Source organism: Vanessa tameamea, chromosome 21 (assembly GCF_037043105.1).
Source record: "Vanessa tameamea isolate UH-Manoa-2023 chromosome 21, ilVanTame1 primary haplotype, whole genome shotgun sequence".
NCBI classification, from domain to species: domain Eukaryota; kingdom Metazoa; phylum Arthropoda; class Insecta; order Lepidoptera; family Nymphalidae; genus Vanessa; species Vanessa tameamea.
The window spans coordinates 8444354-8465519 of record NC_087329.1 but is presented as its reverse complement, the minus strand read 5'-3'; the positions used below and the strand labels follow the sequence as shown (position 1 = coordinate 8465519).

The 21166-nt window shown below is 34.8% G+C and overlaps 1 protein-coding gene across 7 annotated transcripts in view; it reads left to right on the top strand.

Annotated features, from left to right (window-relative positions):
* The window catches only part of LOC113395516 (homeobox protein cut), a 137070-nt gene that overhangs the window by 23387 nt on the left and 92517 nt on the right, over positions 1 to 21166 (top strand). The window contains exons 1-2 of one of the 7 annotated variants that reach the window (XM_064218163.1): positions 9235 to 9253; positions 20596 to 20626. The exons of 5 other annotated variants lie outside the window; for them this stretch is intronic. In XM_064218163.1, the coding sequence (XP_064074233.1) occupies positions 20603 to 20626 (24 nt within the window). In that variant the 5' untranslated portion in view covers positions 9235 to 9253; positions 20596 to 20602. Of the gene's footprint in view, positions 1 to 9234; positions 9254 to 20595; positions 20627 to 21166 lie in introns of those variants that run through there. One more of the 7 variants, XM_064218162.1, reaches the window with a different exon arrangement.

The following is a 21166-nucleotide window of genomic DNA, read 5'->3' as shown; positions in this document are numbered from 1 at the left end:
TTGTTTATTTTGGATATATTTCGAGTTATTACCGTTTCGTTATTACGAAATTTCCAGGAACTTAAAGTCATTTGAAATATTTCCTTGAATCGTCAATATTTCTGTTACATTTATTGAGCTTCATTACGATTGAGACTTAGAAAGAGTTTAATTTAAACTTTCTTCGACTATTAAGAAAAATCTAAATATACTGCGTATAGATATATTTATATCGGAAACATTTGTTGAAAATGTAAATACAAATTTATTTTAAAACGTTAATCATCTAAGACGAACAAAAAACGATGTAACACAGAACGTGGAATCCACAGCCGTGATCTCGGCCTGTACCAAAAGAACTTAACCTGTATTTAAAAATCGATTGCAACCAAAAAATTGTCACTGACAAATGATTCGAACGCCTTGCGGTTGAAATTACGAATTCAAATCTTCGAATTTCGAACAAAAAGCTCCATTAACCGTCGGTTGTTACCTTTTTTAGGCTGTCGATGATTTCGGGGCTAATCGTGTTTTTTGTCGATACGTTTCGACTAATCGATGCATTGGCCTCACTAATTCGATTTGCGCTCCACCCACCGCATCTATAAGTGGGCGTGACCTATCGATACTTTATCCGGATCATTACCCAACTACTCGACCCATTTAAAAACTCGATTCGATAAATGCGAAGCACGAAATGCATTCGATATTTAAATACGGAGCTATTTAACTACAACATTGAAGCCGAAGTCGACGAACTCGCGAATAAAAAGCGGACATTTCGAAGTGACACACGTCATTGTTACTTTTGGGATGTCATTTGGGAAGCATTCGAATCGATTCGGATAATCGAGCGTTCAGAATACCTCTCACTCGATAATTTAATAAAAGAAAGAAAAAATATATAATAAAATCGATTGTGGTCGGCGGCTGGTACAGTCGAATCATCAAGCGCTGATGGTTTTTTAATGATATTTTTCACAATCGGCCCGATCATTGATGGTTGTTAGGAAGGCGACGCGGACGCCTCGAGACACGGACGTATGCACGATACATTTTTGTCGAATAGTAATCTTTATGATTATTGCCTTGAGAACTTCAGCCTGTGAAGTCAATTACGACTTAGATGTTTATAAGCGATTTACGCCACTATTACTAGCAGCATTGCTATTGTTTTTGTTTAACCGTGAGATTAAAAATAACCGTGATTCTAATCTTTGTCAGTAGTAAACTAGTTCGGTAGTTAAATTTCTGTTCTTAACACATCCAGGTCATTGTAAAGAAATAATATTTATTCAATTCAGTTATGATTCTTTATATAAGTTTTTTTTTTAATGTTAAGCAATGGTCGTATAAACAACTACCTAACAAATATTGACAAACGATCCAAGGTGAAAAAAAAAAACATTAACATTTAATAGAGAGATCATTAAGCGAACAAAGGAAACCTTCATCATTATTTAAGGACTGTGCCAAAAATTACTTCAAAGACAATTTTTTTTTTTTCGTTTTTTATTTGCCTACACCAAAAACAATCCTTGTGTCGCTACTAAGATTTTACAAATTGCGTTAGATATTGTAAGTGGGAAAATCTTTAATTTGAGTTTAAGCCTATGTAATATCACCGTCAGGTGATGGTTCGACTGATGATAAGGAATCAACTTCAACCATAGACACTGACAGCGCTATAATAAAAAATATAAAGCACCACTTACTCTGTTAATACGCTGACAACTATGAGATGTCAAATATTACATCCCGTATAATTAGACTCATTCGATATAACTAATATGTAAGTACATAATACTAGTATATAACAGTATTATAGTGTTTTTCCAAAACTTTGTCAATAAATTTCTAAATGTAAATAGTAATTTGAAAAATACTAAAAAAATCATATTAAAAAATATAAAACAACATCGATTAGAAAATCGCTTTCGAAATAAAATCGATTAATTGATAGATCGTACATGTTCCGTGTGATTTACGATCGCGTTACAGACGTTCGAATTGATGTCTCGTGCAAAAGGTTAATTGGTCTTGAATTAAATGTAAACTGAAATAATTAATTTAATCTTTATTTATAAGTTCATTTATTTTATTTTAATTTATTTGTTAATTTTATTGAGCTAGATAAGTTTCTATTTGAATGCAAAGATTTATTTTGAAAATAGAATACATTCTGAATTATCAACTATAAAATTGTTTTTCTTTTTACTCATTCACGATTAAATTGTATTTAATTTAAAAAAAGAACTGGACAGCTTCCATGACTAACACATACTCATTTTATAGTAAAAATATTTAATTTACAATGGAGAATAACAAGAAATACAAACTATTACCTTTCTCTGTCTCAAACACGTTTCAAAACTTAATAACTAAGTTCAGAACGTAGAAGTGATTATAGTCACAAAAGATACAAGCTTAATATTTACAATTGAATTATATTTATCAAACAAAATTATACCTTATGTCCTTTGATATAAGATGATTAACAGATTTTTAAATACGAAATTGATTTTTGCAATTACTTAAATTTATTTGCGGATGGGATATCAGTCGTTGAATTGAAATGCACTTTACTGCACGGTATTCCAGTTTAAAATTATATTTTAATGTTTAATGATTATTTGTTGTAAGTTTGTTTTTTATTGAAATGTCATCCTTTCTGCGTGCTTTGAGTGATCTCTATCGAAAGTACAGTTCGCATAATGTAATCAACGAATACTTACATTAAATTTTTAAGAGAAACTTTACTATGAAATTCTTTTAGAAACTGAAAACCTATTCTTAATCGAGAGTAAGTCAAATGACAGTTAAACGTTTCATTGAGTAACGTTTGAGTTTCAAATCGAAAAAAGTCTTTAAATATTGTATTATGCTGTATAGCTTCAGTATTTTATACATATAAAAATATATATATTATGTACAAACGATTGAGAGTGCTTTTATTAAAATTTTTATACCCCCTCGAGGGATGAATTAAATAAAGTATCTTAGGTCCTTCCCTAGAACCCAAACCATATTCATATTAAATTCCATCTCAATCGGTTCAGCGTTTTTAGCGTGAAGAGTTAACAGATACGGTTTCTTTCGCATTTATAATTTTAGTATAGATTTAAAAATGTACGAGAATCATAATAGTGCATAATATTTAAAAACAAGCCGTTGCAATAAAATACGAACGACACTGAAAAGCGTTAATGAAAATTCCGAGCGACAATAATCGTCACATTAACACCTACAAGTTACGGGTTCACGAGGTTTTATCCATAACATTAGAACGCACTACACTATAAAAAAAACACAGGTTAGACATAGGTCTGAATTTTGTGGTCGCATTTGTATGTAACGTTAATGTATACAATTTTGTAATTATTAATTCTACCGTTTTTTGCCGACGCTACAAGGATATGGGTAAGGTTTAGTGCACATGTTGGTCGTTCCACTGTTCTGTCGTGATGTTAAATCAGAGTTGCGAATGTGTTATCATTATTGGGACACGATTTTGCCTCAAACCGTTTAGCCGTGTCATAAAATACTGCAAATAAACGTTTACTCCGATTAAATAAAATACTAAATGACCTAAATCATCATTCAAAGATTGTATTTTATGACCTATCCGTTTGTATCACAAAGTAGTAAACAGCGACGAAAATACAAAGAATGATGTTTAAATATATACACAGAGTGCATAATGGCGTGAAAATAGTTTTTTACGAATATTAAATAACACTGCGTTCAATAAAAAAAAAGACAATCCGTTTTCCACGATGCCAATGACATGCCCCAGCAGCCGTTCGAATATCGAAAACATTTCAAAATTAGAACGCGCATTCGAACTCTTTCAAAAGACGTTCTAGAATCGAAAACAGCGATTAGTTTTAAGTGTCGCTGTTCGAACTTTTAAAAATATGTCGCTCGTTCGGATTTTAAATTTAAATATAAACCGGGAGAATGCGTTCTATTTCGCCTCCACTTTACGATGTTTGTCAGTTAATGATTATCGTTACGAAACTTTAGTGTTGTGATATGAATTTATGCTCTCTGATCGGGAGTCGGTAGGTACTTAACCATCATCTTGTTTGAAGTAGTGCTGTTGGCCCTACTGGCCTTTACAGCGTCACCGGGCGTTCGGGCGAGTGCTAGACTCAGCCCTAAAATTGAGCGCTGAGCTCGAGGTTGTCGTTCGTCCTGAGGGTGTCTCCTATGAGATCACACCTCGGCTCAGAACGTAGTCGGTGGGGTGTGAATTTAAGCACTGATAGAATTTACTGACGTCACGGCCGCCTCCGTGACGTCGCTAGTCTGGGTCCTCGTTTCCGCCGGCGGAAACGCTGTGAGTGTGAGTTGTGTAGTGTGGTGGTTTTCCCTACGAATGGCGTTTGCGATAGTGAAGCTATCGTCTTCTTTGTTCAGGACGTGCATAGGTCGCCTGAGTCTATTAGGTAGATTACCTTTGAGGGAGGTGTATTGACAGGCTTGTGCTATCAACGGATTACTATGTTGCTTGGCTCTCTCAAAATACGCCGTGGAAAGTGTTTTGAGGTCTTTCGCGATCGAATCGATGTCGAAGTCTTTGTGTAGGTCGACGTTACGGATGTACCACGGCGAGTCCGTGGCGATACGAAGAAATCGATTTTGAATGGTCTGTAATTTTTTGATTTGTGACGCTTTGATATGGGCAAAGACAAGGCTCGCATAAGTCATGATAGGACAAATGCAGGCTTTGTATAGTATCGTCTTATTTCTATGGGACATTTTACTCCACCCGCACAATATCATGTACAGTCTTCCTAGTACGAACGCTGCTTTGTTTCGGACTCTGGTTATGTGTGAGTTGAAGTTTAATTTCCTATCTAGAATGACTCCTAGGTATTTGGCTTCCGATTTCCACGGTATCGGTTGGTTGAATAATTTAATGTCTCCCGGTTTGCCCTGATTCCACTTGATGTAGATGGGGTTTCTGGTGAAGTGTACTGCTACGCTTTTGTCGGGGTTTACCTCGATTCTCCATCTCCTAAACCTAAGTCGCCGCCAACCCACTAGCGTTGGCTGCGGATTGGAGTCATGTGGTGATGACTTTGGTTGAGGTCGAGGTAGTATATAGTGCGGTATCGTCCGCGAAGAGAGCTAGGTTAACCTTTTTAGTGACGTTCGGTATGTCGTTGGTGAAAAAGCAGTACAGAATCGGGAATAGCGCGGAGCCCTGAGGGTCTCCAGCCCTGATGGGGAAAGATGAGGACAGGGTACCTTCGACTCGGTAGCGGAAGGTGCGATTCGTCAAGTGACAGTAAAGTTACACGATATGGGGTGGGCTAGTTGTTCTAGTTTCCTACCCCTTTTATTGGCACGTCTTGAGTACCATTCGGGATTTTTACTGTTTAGGTCGCCGGCCAGAATGACCGCGCTACCTGTTGCAAGGAGTGACCTAATGTCATTTTCTAAAAGGTTTTTGGTTGGACTCAGATAAACTGATGCTAGTATGACGGGCTGATGGCCTATCATACTTATTTAACAGATTGACGCTTCGATGTTGGTGAGCGGCGGGCTGACGAGCGGCACGCAGTGCAGTGACTTTTTGTAATAGATGATCGTGCCTCCACCTTGGGCGGAGGTACGATCGTTCCGTATCATGCGGTAGTTGGCCACGTTTGGGCTGCGCGAATTTGACTTGAGGAATGTCTCCTGCACTAGCATGACGTCGTCAGGGTGGGAATTCTCAACTAGGTCGATCTGTTCGATAAGCCCGTTTGCGTTAAACGTGACTAACACTAGTGAGCGTGGTTTTACTCTAGCGGCGACCATTTGGGTACCTCAGGGCGTTTACCTGTGAGAGCAGGTGTGAGTACCTAATCAATAGGTCCGCGATGTTCCTTGGATCGGCTGCGTATTCATCCAAGAAACATTGGATGCCGTCCAGGTCTAGAATGTCGCACAGTGCGAAGAAATCGCGGATGTTTTCCGCGTCTTTGGACATCGTAGTCCGTGGCCTTGTTGGCTGTCTATTGGCGTTGATGTTGGTGGTGCGCGGCGCGGAGTATGGTAGTGGTGCCGCTGCGGTGTTACGGACCATGGGCAATGGTTTTTCCCAAGCGCCTTTGTTGATGGCCTGAGGGGCTCGCGTCGGTGCCTGAGGGGCTGTCGTCGGTGCCTGAGGGGCTCGCGTCGATGCCTGAGGGGCTCGCGTCGGTCTTGAAGCGCGCCTACTGGGTCGCTGCCTATCCTTTGGGTCGCTCTTGCGCGGGGCTCTGGGACATCCGCGGTAATTCGCGTGGGTCTCGCACAGGACGCAACTCGGTGAAACTTCGGGATCGGGCTGCTTTTTTAACCATCAAACTCATATAATAGCGAAACTCAAGAGAGCAGATTCCTATCTTTTATCTCGCTCATCGCTATATATCTTCTATTCCTGTTTCATATAATATAATCACTAAGGAATACCTAATTGATTTTTTTTCACTTGCACGAAAGTCTTGATTTCCGTAAAAAGTTATATCAATTAAAATATATTCGTAACAAGCGGTTAATTTCACAAGGAATGCTATCCTGAACTTATCAGCTTGCTTGGGGTGACATTTTAATTCCGATGTCTTTGACATATCTGAGCGGCGGATTTGTATCGGTGACAGTTGTCACTGTGACAGTTGAAGCTATGAGCGCTATGGGTCCGTTAATGTAATCGGTTGAATTATTCAGTTTTAATTAGTTCGTTAGTGAATTCGATTGATATATTTGGTCGTGGAAGATTATATAATAATTAAAAATAAAAATCGTGCCTACTTCGTTTAATATATCGAAACGAATTTTATAAATTTCCTTCCATAATTATAATTTTTACAATATAAAGTTATTTGTGATAGTTGCGAGATGATAGAAATACATTTATTTCAAATAGCCATGACTGTCATTCATAATTCAAACGTCGGTTTTCGAACACAATGAAAGAAATAATAATAAATTGTTTTTGTTCCATTGACACTCACCCACTTGGCACGCCGGTTGAGCTATTACTATAATGTTTGTACAGAAAATATTAAAAACACGCTAGAGAGACGTAAATTACAAAAAAAATATTTACTAAATTCGCTCGATTGGTGATAACACTTATAGTGCCTTACTCCGTGTGTACGTTTTGTGTAACCTTGATGCCGCGTAAGTAACCTATTCTATGCTACGCACATCAATACTAAAGTTTATACTATCTGAAAATAAACACTCGAATTTTAAAAAATGTTACATTTAAAAAATAGCAGAAACAGGAACAACACAGGTGCGTATTCCACGATGCGTTCTAAATTCGAATGTGGCGATAGCCCGCGGTTCGATGGAGTTCGATTTTCGAAAGCCAAAATGCGTTCGGAAATAGCGCGCGACAGCTGAGACGACATCGGACTGATTTTTTATTACCTCCTTCGTGTTTATGACCACTTTATGAGGTTTTTTTTCCATCTTCTATCACTTTCTCATCGGATATGCTCTTCTATTTTCAAATCACGGTATTAAGAAAGTTTACGATTTATGTCGAGGTTTTTTAACGATTACATTTTCCGAACAAGTCTTGATTAAAATATTTTAATTTATTATCTGTTTTAAAACGCGAAAAATTTAATTAGACCTCTTAAAATATTACTCGCTATAGCTTACTTACGTATTTACTGCAAAGTTATTTAACCAAATAAATATTAAAAGTATAAGTGAATAGGTAAACATTTTTGTAACCGTCGACTTTTATCCACAGATAACATTCACAATGTTTTAATCATAGACAACATAATATTATAATCTCAATAAAATATTCATAATTCCAGTAAATTGTTTAATGATATTACTAGTCGTAACCAAATTTATACTTCCAAGTTCCTATTTAAACAGTCGACAACAATGAAAGAAACACGTGAACGAACTTGTTGAGCTTAGGAATGGTTTATTCATTCGGATCCATTTGATTAGATCATTCAATTCCCGATCGATAAATAAGCGATATCCTTTCCAAACGAGGTCACTTATCGAATGAATCTATAATCGAAATTCGAGACTACTATATTTGAATTAACGATCGAGTTCCTTGCCGTATTGAATTTATTCAAATTAAAAAAAAAATAAAAGACGCCTATTTGAATTAAGAACGGAAATCAACCGTCGCGACCGATTGTATGAAGTGTGAAAGGATCGATTCAAAATGGGGTAGTTTTTTAATCCAGCTTCTGTTTATTGACATTTTATAAGTTTTTTTTAAAAGCGTCATTGTTTTAAGGCCAGTCTTAGTTTTTGGGCTCACACGATGTGATATTACAAGTGATTTAGACCAAGAAGTACCCACAGTCGGTAGTGAATTTGCTATTTTTTTTAATTTTAGTAATAACTAAACTGTTCCTAGACTTAGTTTGCTGTAGGTATATCGACGAAAATTCATTAAAATACTTTTCAGTAATTAATATATCAAATAAAGTTTTAGTTATCTGCGTTTATTCGTGCGGATATTGACTGCGCTCGGCGCCCGCCCACACGTTTGACGTTTGTAATTACGTTCAGAAACATTTAATTATTTCCTATTAGTTATTTATATACCCGTCGTGGGTGAAGATTTTGAGGCCTTAACCGGTAAAACATAATTTTATTGTTTCTGGAGCGCGTAATGAAGTCGAATTAGGCATTTTCGTCGAGCCATCGGCGGGTCATAAAATTGTAGTAGAGGTCGGTATTGATCGGCCCGAGTAAAACTTATTTTATTATCTTTTTATTGTTATTTATAGTCAAATAAAATGTTTTTATTATTGTCATTGGTTCATAAGAGCAACTCGGATTCGGTGGTTCGTGTCTATCACGGTGATTAAACCTTTTTTTTTTTAAACCGTGGTTAAGTTAGACTATCCACAACCATAATTCTCATTAAGCGCATCTCTGATGTATTTAATAGTTATATTAATTGCGCGGACATAAAAAACGAAGACATATTATTAACTAAATAACATTTTACGTTATTTAATCTCGACGGAACCGAAATAAATACAGTCCGTGGCTTGAAGCCAAAAGAAAACAATTATAATCCAGTGTTCAATTGAAATTTTATGTGACGTAAAATAATTCAAAAACCATAAAGTCGAATGAGCGTCACGGTATTAAGTATTAATTTTATGGCAAAGCCCGCATTATCCCGAACCATGTTGATTCTCAATACTTACGATAATCTTATAAAATTCATTTATATCTGGATTAATCCTGATTTTATTTTCAAGTAATTAAATATACGACGGAGCCAATAAATACAGTGAGTAGATTGAGAGAAATTATGTCACGGACGTTTTACGTTCTAAGAACACACGTGCTTTTTTTTTTGAATGGCTGTCTAATTTGTCTCCTTCGCCCGTGGAAACTGGCAATGAAAGAAGCATAGGATGCTTGTTTGTCCCTTGTGCCTGTAATTATACTGATATTTATCAAATATTTTTGCCGAATCGAAAAATTGTTTGATGATTTATAGTTTAAAACAATGTTTAAATGTAAATTAATTTAACTCACACCAAAAAGTACCGATACATCGAAACACTGACCGCAATAGAAATAAATAAAAAAAAAACAAAATGAAATAGCAACAGAGAGACAATTTTTTAACTTTTGTACTCCCCAGATGAATTTTGAATTTAGAACAAAACGAGATCGAACAAATGCCCCCAACTTCGTGGGCTCGCCGCGCGAAAATTAATTATTAATTTGTTACCATCGGCCGCGTCTCCAGGGGAGACGTGTGTCTCTGCCTTTTTATTTTCACAATTTATTTTTAACACTTCAATAATAGCTAAGTTAATCTGTATCAATTGTGACTGTTATTTTTTTTAATATTTTTTTTTATTCGAATTTCAAAAATGTCGATATCAATCAGCCATCATTAAGGCTATAATTATTTTTATGGTTAATAAAAATGGATGTCGCGTGTTTTATAGTTTACTTTTTAATTTTACTATGAACACACGTAAGAGCACTTAAGATATCGAGCTATAAAATGTATGTTAAAAGTACCCTACTGTGAAAACTCGATAATTATAAATTCAGACTCTGAGATAAAACTAACGGACATACCACAATCCCGCAGCCAAAGTATGTATTTCACTTAACGACAAAAATTGACTAAAGGTGACGCGGATCCAGTCACTCAATTCCGTCCCGGCGGGATTGTAAAAACATCAAAGCTAGGGATAATAGTGGGGAAACCGACTTTATTGACTCCGTGTGATCCTTTAACAGGGTGTTGCTGCTTTATGGAGGAAATTCCATAAAATCATAGACTACTGAATCATAGTGACAGTTGTTACGGGTTATGCAATACAAAAATAGTACATGAATACGTTGGGGATTTTACGGTTATATAATCAATTCGGTCTGAGTGTTATTATGGATTTTAATGTTACTGGCATGGTCAATTTGATTAAACATTAGAAAAAAAATTGTATGAGTAACCAGCCAATTCCTTAATTTAATGTTGTGTGTACAATGACAGACAGATTACCCTTCTGGGAACTGTCAGCAGCGACTGAGTTTCTAGCTTTATCTTTATTTAATATTGTAGAATTACTTTTACAAAATAAGAATGAGAGTTAATTTAATAAAATATATTATTATATTGATATTAATACAATAAAACATATGTGACTTTGTCCGTTTATACATTTAAAAGTATTCTACGAACAATATATTATACACAAACAATGTCCTTTAAAACAAGTATATCTTTAAGAAAAGTATGCAAAAATATATTTTAATTACTTCAATTACCATCTAAAATTACTCAAATGTCGCTTGACACGATTTTAATATCACACCTTTATATGGAGTTACTTAAGAAAAAGATAAACATTATTATAACGAAAACATTCCAACAATTTTAATTCGATTCGTATAAAGACTATAAAATCTCTTTACATCTTTAATACACTGTATAAACACTACGCTACGATTGAAAAACCGTGAGATATGTTTGGCATTAATATAATGAGTCTTAGTTTACATGGTTTAATAAAAAAAAAAATTGCAGCAATAATTTTATTATCTGCCAATAAAAAAAAAACAAACAACATAGACAATCACAAAACTCGATAACAAACACAAAAGAAATAAAAGTCAGAGGGAGGGCGAACTTCGAAGCGATTTCTTGAACCCGACCAATGTTTACAAGTTGAAAGGGACCCTCTTACACAGGTAAAGAGGTACTTAAGATGTTTTTTTTTTTCGCAAACTGATCACGTTCGATGTCTTAAGTGAGCCATCTTTGTTTCCCGCCCCTCAGCGATTTACGCGCGAAAATTTCATTCCGCTTTATTGATTCTCGTCTTTGAGTTCGAATTTTAAAAGGGTTCCGAGGGATTTGAAAAAGTTTTTTAACTTTGTGGCATTTGATTACAGATGCTGTATATCTGAGCCCAGAAATGATCGTAAAATGAAACGCTTTTTTGTATCTGTGCATACCTGGATAATCCATATTTAAAGTATCTACTATAATATTATTAATTGATGAACAATATCATCTTTTGTCACTAAGGTAAAATAAATATTTATTTCAAAATAAAACAAATGAAATCTTGAAAAATGTAACACATTTTGTGACATATTACGTAGATGATGTAAAAAAAAGATGAATCCTTTAAATTTTAGACAATATTCGATATTATGATTTTATTATTACGTAGTGAGAAACCAATCACGCGGTGCTCCCGTGGCGTACTGCCAGTCAATTGGAGGCCTATTATCAGATAACTGATCAATCCGTTCTGATTGCAAAGTCGATAGTTAGCCAATTGAACCCGATTCACCGACCGACTTACGAACGAATACAAGCAAATATTATAGCATTCATATGACTTTTTATATACCATTAATGAACTAAAGTTTCATTCATTCCGTCATTTGGTATTCGCTTTCACTGTTACAATCTACTAAGCACCTGTTTGCTTGTAAAAAATATAACACTCTTTTTTTTTTTAAGAACGCAATTGACAACGACTCGACGCATCGAATAGTGAAATTGTTATTAATTTAAAATGTTTTTATTAGTTTCCTATATCACAAGCATTATCGAAATAGAAATTCGTATTTACGATCGTTAAAAAAATATATATTTATGTTTTCATTTGTGACAAAAAACAATAATTATGTGAGTTTTTGTGTCGTAAACTCACATCAATACGAAAACTGAGTTTAAAATCGATCGTTTGACAACAGATAGAGGCAACTACCGATGGGATCTTAAAATTTTATGGGCAATAAAAAGCTGACTTATTCGGACACCGCTGGCACTTGCCACGTTTTCGACTAAAATCAAACATTAAAATTCGATATTACGACCGATAGTTCTAATTTTACGACGTTTTAAAACTGAACGATGTACCCTTTTTTAATAAATTATTCGATGAAAACAGATATAAAACGATGGTATTCCATTGAAAATATGATTATAATTACTCGATTTGAATATTAATCGATTATTTTAATTATCCACGAACATAATTAACTGACATAAAGAAACTGGACAGTTATTGAAGCAACTTTCATAAAACTTAAAATTCACCAAAAAGTATATATTTTGTAAAAAAAAAAAAAACAAAGTTGTCTGATATAATTGTATCTCTTAAAAGTGTACAACTTGAGACATGTTAGGAACATTCGTTTGTGCGTAATGTTCAAAGAAATTAAAAATTAAACGCGGCATAAACAAGATCGCACAAAAAAACCTGCAACCGAGCACAAATCAAACCGGTTCCGAATAAAATGGAGGTTCTGTATTTCAAATTCCTGCCAAGGACACGCGGTCTCGAGGAGACAATGTGCGCGATGCGTAGCGTTTTAATTGTCAAAATTTTCGCTTTGAAGTCGCCGCCGACGCGCTCGCGTTCGAATGATCCGCAAATTCGATTTTCGATCGAACGGCGTTTTTGTACCGATCGTAAACGCTTCGTAAATTGTTTCATTAATGATCAGCTACCTGTTAAAAGCGTTTAATCAACTCCGGCACATTTTGCGATCACAAAAAATATATAATTGTAAAATTTACTGCAGCTGATCGGCAGTGAGGCATGAAAATACAATTGCGAATTGCATTTCTTTAATACGTGTCTAAGTATCTATAAACAGACGAAAACGTTCGTTGCGAAATAAATGCTACCAGCAAAAACTGTAATATTAAAAGTAATATATAAAAACATCGAGATCACCGCTTGGTCATTACTCAAGGCGTAAAAACAAAGACGTGTAACAATAAAATTCGTGTAAGATGGAACGAAACGCGATCGGATAGGAGCGGAAGTGGCGCGCACAATTCGAAGATCATATCGGCCATGTTTGAAAAAGCAATATTTTTACAATGCGCGACTAATTCTCGTTTGAACGAGACACTGGAAAAACAATCGTTACTCTAATATTGTAAAGATACAATATTGCTTGAAAAAATTTAAGGTTTACAGCTCACGGACACCGTACAATGTACCGAGCAAAATGAACATCTAAAACCCGCAGTGGCTGATGGCTCTAGCGACTCTTGAAACAGTGTGTATAATAGCGTGGCAACATATACAGTTATGATGTCATATAACATGTCACGTCATACAAGTCATACGTGCAACAGACGCTAGCGTGAGCGCATTTACTGTGGCCCTGACCTCGCTGCGCGCGCGCAGAGGAAGTGGGGGCTTGATCGATCGCCGTCTCGGATATAATCAGTTCTGCTGTTCGACTTTTAACTCTGCACGAATGTCCAACGCTTATGTAATGGCTCCCCGGATCCTCGTGAATAGCTTTATAATCGCTTGGCAGACTTCAGATGATACTTTTATTAAGGAAAACATTTCACACGACATCTTTTTTTATGTTTAATTTAATTATTGAAATGCTTTCGAGATATTTTATCTCTATAGTCTTATTTCCGGCACAATTATCACCAGAAAACGGTTTGAATAACTTGTCACGTCATGTTTACTAAATAGTCTTGTGAATATTCCTAAGCGTACTACGTCAAACATAAAAACTGCCAAACAGACAAAAAGGCGGCTGTTGCCGCTAAATTTTGTTCTTTTAAAATTAACTTTAATCCCGAGAAAATTCACTGCAAGTTAAACAACTTTACATCTTCGCCCCTGCACGCTTTAGTTTTTTACCTGTGAAACTTAGTACGCAGTCAGAAGAGTCTAAATAAAGGGTCAATCGAGTTAGCCGAGTTTGAAAGTGTTCGTTAATTCGTCCACAATCTTGCACAGCGACGACTTTTTGTACGAATGCCGATTATTCTACGTGACGTTCCCACAGTGGCCGATCGTAATCCAGAATAGGCCCGCAGCGGAATTAAGACGAATTCCTTTTTCGAATTAGCGAATCACCTGTCTAATTACGCGCGCTTCTGGCTTCGAATTCGGAATTCGATTTTTAAACGTTCAATTTTTGGTCGACTTTTATGTTGCTTTACGAAGTTCGCCTTTGATATAGCGACTGCTTAATGTTCGTAGAGAAATTCCCCGCTGATTATTATTACAACATTTAATTTGTTTAAATTGAACTAACGACAAATTTCTCTCAAATATTGGTACGGCATTCTTACCGTTCAAGAGGGCTCCACTGAAACCGTCATTTACAACGAAAATAAATAATACAAACAGACTATAAAAAATCACATCTCACATTAGCATAACAAAGTGTCAAAATCGTTTTCGGATCGACAATCTGACAAATTCGCGGCCGATCGGCACAAAAGTGCCCCTTTCGCATGCAAATTTCTTTTCTTCGACGATTTTTTTTCCCGAAACTTCCGCCTATTTTCCCGCTCGACGCACTTCCGGCGGGGCGCATCGTTCGGAAATCGGATGAGTTTCAAAGATACCTTCTCCCCCATTGGATCGTAAAGTGGTCATATTTTCTATTTTATATTGTTTATTGGCTTATAAGAATTGTATTGTTGAATTTATTCTCTGGCATCGTCTGTAATACTGTCGTTATGTCGTCTAACGCTTTTGTGGAAAAGAAAAACAAGTGAGATTCTTGCCGGTTCTTCTAAATTCTGAACCGGTTTTAGCAAATTCGAAAGTACCTAATCACGAAAGCGTATTCGAATAGATATCTTGATTTTGTTTTTGTTTTTGTTCTTTTTCTAGTTCTTTACGTACTTTGGTTATGTAAATACCATTTTTTATATTAAGTAAATGCTTAAAACCCAATAATTTAAACGTAGGCGTAAAAGGCATAAACTTTCAATTAATAAAGTTATAATTAAAAACAAATTAAAGCATATACATTAATATTCATCGATTCGAAAGCATAGACTTAAAATAGAGCGATATAACAGATGTCCCGTGTAACCGTCAGTGGGTTTGATTCCCGGCACCTGTTGTTTTCAAACTCTTCGATTACCGCCATTAGCGTCAAACCGATATTTAATACGATTGAACTTTTCTTTTTCTTCTTACATTTATTTTAATATTGACTTTGGAAATTTATAATATATTAGTTGTATTTAAGAAACTCTGAATATCATATGGGTTATTTGAAAATAAAAACAATGTATTTTTTAACTCGTGGTTTCGTGTGTCGTCTATATAATAATAATTATTAAACATCATAGCGATACGACAAAAACGGCATTTAGCAACTTCAAGACAAGATGTCGAACCTGTGACCTTCGCCAGTCTCCACAATCATTAATCTCTTAGTCTTACTTCTCATAAACAATAAAGCAACAATACAAGTCATTACTTAAACAAAATAACGTTTTAAAACCATTCAAATTAAAGAACAAACGGACAGCGGCTTCCAACACAAACAGACAAATTATTTCACTTACTTACGAAAACAACGCCAATTAATATGACTATAACACCTCGTACATCACTCGAGAATTAACCTTATTGTATAGGAATAAAGTTCAGTATTCGATGTCGTGTAGCAACCGTCTGCAGAAAGGGTCTAACTCAACAATAAAATACTTTTGGTTAGCCGCAACTCAATAAATACTTCATAGTATCGGTTTGAGGGTGCTGCCCGGATGTCCGGCCTTCGATCTCTTGCCCTCCGGGGCGCCCCCTACAGGCTAGGGTTACGTGCGATTTGAATTTCGAACTTAGATACGTTTCAATTCGAAATTATTACTCATTTCTAACATTCCATTGTGAAATTATTTCTAAAGGACCTTTATCTTATATATTACTTATATATAAAATAAAATAAAAAAATGCGTGTGTTTATTTTTGATTAAAAGCCCTATAGCGCCATATTGGATTGTAATAAAAATAATGACAGACAGCTTTAACAAGAAGCATGACCTTGTCGCTATAAATACAATTTTATAATTTTCTTTGTCAATGTATTGGTTTGTCTACTTGAAGATGCTTAAAATTGTTTTTTTTTTTTTATTTTAAATTTATTATCGTCATAAAAACAATAAAGGTAATAAATGTTATGCCTATACAAAACTTCGATTTTGCTATTATTGAATTTTATTTAATAATTAAAATCTATGACTGAAATAGGTAAATAGGATTAATAATGATCGCTTTAGTAAGTACTCGTGATCGCGCTTAAAGTCATCCCGGGTACAAGGGTAAGATGTCCACTAAGAGGTGTTTTATCGGAATGATCCCGGATTACTTGCGTATCCCGTCACGGGCCATCGCCTTAATTGGGGTCAATAGTTCCCGGACAAGCAGTTAGTTTAACTACCGACTTTGTTAAATAAGGGTTTTCTAATTTGCCCTTCATATTAACCATAATATATTGCCAACTTAACCAAAAATCTTTTTAGGTGAACATCGTAGTTCCCTTTAAGTTATCTTTTTATTTTATGTTTAAATAGTTTTTGCCCGTGGATTCGCCTATGTATGTATAGCGAGGTGTTGGGTAGCTTTAAATACCCCTGACAGCGTCTATGCAAACATTCACAAAGATCGGTTGAATAGTTAAACCGTAAAAGCGTAACAAATAAACAAACTAACATCCCATTTATAATATAAGTCAAGATAATATTTACTCTGAAAATAATTTCTCATCTACGTATATTTTTTATATCAATAAAAAAAAAAACTAAAACGCGATTTATTAACACGTAACATTTCCATTGATACTATTCAACCGATACAAAAGGGCTTAACTATAAAAATCATGAAAAAATTCAACACATAAATTTATATCATCCGACGTTTAAATAAAGTTGATATTCGTCTAAATATTCGTAAACACGTGCAATACGTATGAAAGGTTACCGGATATCACTTATTAATGTCGACTGGTCCGAGCTATCGCCAATAAAGATGATTTGACCTCGTAATGTGACAGCTATGACAATTACAATGCGATGGAATCAGTTAAATATATATTCTATTTTCAAATCGAGGATATGATATATTACAACGTCATTTTTCCACTGTTGGGCAGTAAGATGACTTTATTACGTTACAATTTTTTTTAAAACTTAACTAGTCAGTGATCGTTCAGATACAGCCGGTTTGGCTCATTTCGAGCTGAATTTACAAGACGAAAAACCTAATTCTAAATCCAAAAAAATATCAATTAGTTACATTTAAGTCAAAATAAAACTTAAGAAACCTAAGTTCTTGTACATTAAACTAATTAGCAATTCAATTAAAATCAAACACTAACTTATCTTATGTATCGAATATAAAAAAATAGCGAATAAACACATACAGTTTCGAATCACATAATAATTTGCAATTATACCTCATAATATCAAATTAAATTTTGATTAGTAGTCTGTATTTGTTTTATATTTTTCCATTTGAAATCTTTTATCACGAGTTCTATGAAACAGTTAATAAAGTCGTTAGTGGAAATCAAAGCGATGCGGTTATAGTCTTAATTATGTGTACATAGACACTACATTGGTGTAAATTATTTGAATGAATGATGTACGTGGAGCATTTAAAACGTTATTTAATGTTAATCAGTCAACACTGTGTCTGGGTGTGTTTCTATTGAGTCGTGTATGAAGTTAGTAAAAAATGTTTGTGTATCTTGATCGGTTTCATTGCTACATGCTAATGTTTTTTGTCTGTCTGTACGATTTTATTACTCTTGGTATTGTTATATCTGATTCTATAATAATTAGGCAAGAGATTTTATACATCTGTATGAGTTAAAAGCGAAGCAAGTTTAAGCAAAGTCATGTGCTACTCTACTTAATAGATTTTGTAGATCCGTTTTACGATGGTGGTAGGGTATGAAAGAAGAGTGGTAGGAAAGTCAGACAGAACTGCAGACATGGCATCATCTCATGGTGGCTGTGACCGTTGAAAAAAAGACTTACAGTTCTTGCAGTTTCAGTTTCTATAAGTAGAGGTAGGTACTACCCACTCATCAGATATTCAACCGCCAAACAGCATTATTCTGTATTGTTGTGTTCCGGTTTGAAGGGTGAGTGTGCCAGTGTAACTACCTGCACAAGGGACGTAATATCTTAGTTCCCAAGTTTGGTGGCGCATTGGTGATGTAAGGAATGATTAATATTTCTTACAACGCCATTGTCTATGGGCGGTGGTGACCACTTACCATCAGGTGGCCCATTTCCTCGTCCGCCTACCGACATCATAAAAAAAAGGTAACCACTCAGGTGGCTATATTATCTAATGTCTACCATCACCGATGGTAACTTTATCCTTAATTTTATATATTTAAATTACGACTTAAAAGTATTCTTTGTTTTTATTACTAAATTAAGTTTGTAAGAATAAAGTATTAATTGAATGGTATTTGAACTGTCATTCTAGAATCTAAAAGTTTAATAAATAAATTTAGGTATATTAATAATCTGTTCTATATTAACCCCTAGAAATTGCAGCCTACACCTGTTGAAACATAGAGCCATTATTTTTAACTTTCTAATATTACGACAATCTCTTTGTGTCCAAAAATATATGTAGTCTTAAAACGGCTCTAGATATATTGGTTACTTAAAGAACCACTTTTACCCACCATACTAGTCTGATCTTCAGCAGCATCACAACTGTTACCCTTATCATTCAACACTTTAGGTACACCTCAAATATCCAAATGTCAATATAACTTTAAAACTCATTACAACTCTGAGTGAACTTTTTACTATAACTCGAATATATTTTATATGTGTTTTTTTTTTACTTTCTAAATAGCTATAAAAGTCACATATATCTATTATCAAAGAAATGTGAGTTCGTCGATATAATTAAAGTCCATATAGGTACACCTTTGAATTTATTTTACGATCGTCATAAACTTCAGAATTGTAATGTTATTTTTATAATTGTGTGTCCAGAATCAAAAAATACATTTTCTGTTATAACTAACGACGCGGACGGACTTTAAAATCGTTTCATCTCATAATATTTGAAGATTGTTAGTTAATTAGGTTCCTACTATTGGTAGGTCTGGGATGGAAGACTATTTATGTATGACGGAAATCAGCTATAGCAATAGTGCTGTTTAGTATGAATCCCTTAAAATATATCAAAAGTATGAAGTAAATATCACATAAATTCAATGAAACCGATTTATAGTTATGACTACTTAATTTTTTTTAACTCTACTATGTCTAAATTCAAGTGTTTGAAACGAAATTAATACTCTCCGCCGTCAAATGTACCATTCATTATTTACGTTTAGAGATATTTCTAGTTCAGAAATAACACGTTGAGCTTTAAAAAAATATACGAACGATAAATACGACATAATAAAATGCATCTGTGATTAAAAAAATGATTTATTTGTTTTTCTTAATTTCCGACTTACACCACTTCCGTCTTCGGATTGAGGTATGTTACAATTTACGAGCCGTTGTTATCTTAGCTTAGTTTAGACTTATGGATTAATGAGATAAAATATGCAGACAGAATTATACTAGTGGTTATCGAAGTTAAAAATGAATATATTTAATTAATTATTACTTCTAAACATTTTCGTGTGCAAACATCTCAATTTAGTGAAAAGGATTCGTTCCAAACTGCGTTGCCTTCGAAATATATTTCATTGTCATATTTAAGATACCGTAGAAGGCGACCTCTAGCGAGCGAGTCGGGAATATTATTGCTTACAATTGAGAAAAGAATGCGCAGATATTACAAAGAAAACCCTGTCTTCATCTCGCGACGACAGGGACGCGTATACGCTAGGAGCATACGAGTGAAAAGGACAACGGCATACCCGATAACACGTCAATACATTCCTTGCTGTCATAACACAGGAATACTAGCCTTATTCACGAGGGGTAAGGTTCAATTTCGAGTGAACTCGCTAATGGAAAACCGATACCGCATCAATATATTTTACCGCGCATACATACGAGCGATATTCAGAGTTGTTGTAACGGAATAAGGTTGAGAATATATTTTTTTGTGTTCTTAAGAAGGCGTTCTCGATATCTTGTAAGATAGTGAGGGCGTTCGGAACCGATCGAAGGTCGATAGATGTTATTGGAAACTGGTCTTTATTTTATCTGTGGAAGAGGCGACAAGGCGTGCCCGGGACACGCCCATGTCTTATATGACGTGAGGTTTTCTTCCAACTCCGATAATAGCCTTATTGGTTGATATTTTTATTGGTTCGAGGACTTTTTATTTTACGAGAAAATTTCTAATGGGAAACCTCCTTTTTCAGGTACGTTATGAGGATGCTGTGTCTCTTTAAGGTAAATTAGATTATATGGCTTATGACATTTGTATTTGACTATTATCAAGAGGAGACTTAAATATTTCGCTTTTCAGTATATTATTTGTAATTAAATAAACATACATCTACTTACAGGATGGTTCTCCTATAATAGGTATAGTTAGGTATAATCCAAAAATGTATGAGTCTGAATCGAAGCTTGGACTTACAAATCGCAAGGCCTTGTGTTGTTGCACTAATGGGGTTATTGAAATCCATTATAACGGTGTTCGTAAAATATAATCCGGAATTCAAATTCGAAAAAAGAACGCTTTGACATTTCATTTCAAATCGCTCTCCGTTAATTCGTATTGAATTACAACCGCTAACAATTCCTGCCAAAACAAAGCTATAAGCGAATAATCGGGATAAAACAATAAAGTACCTACTACATTTTAAAATAATCAAACATGCCTGCATTCTAGTTGGTGCGAATATGTTCTAATTTTAAAATTGAATGGCTAAGTCCGAAGCAGATTTCAAGCAGGGATCTTGACAAACATATTTTAATGGAATTACA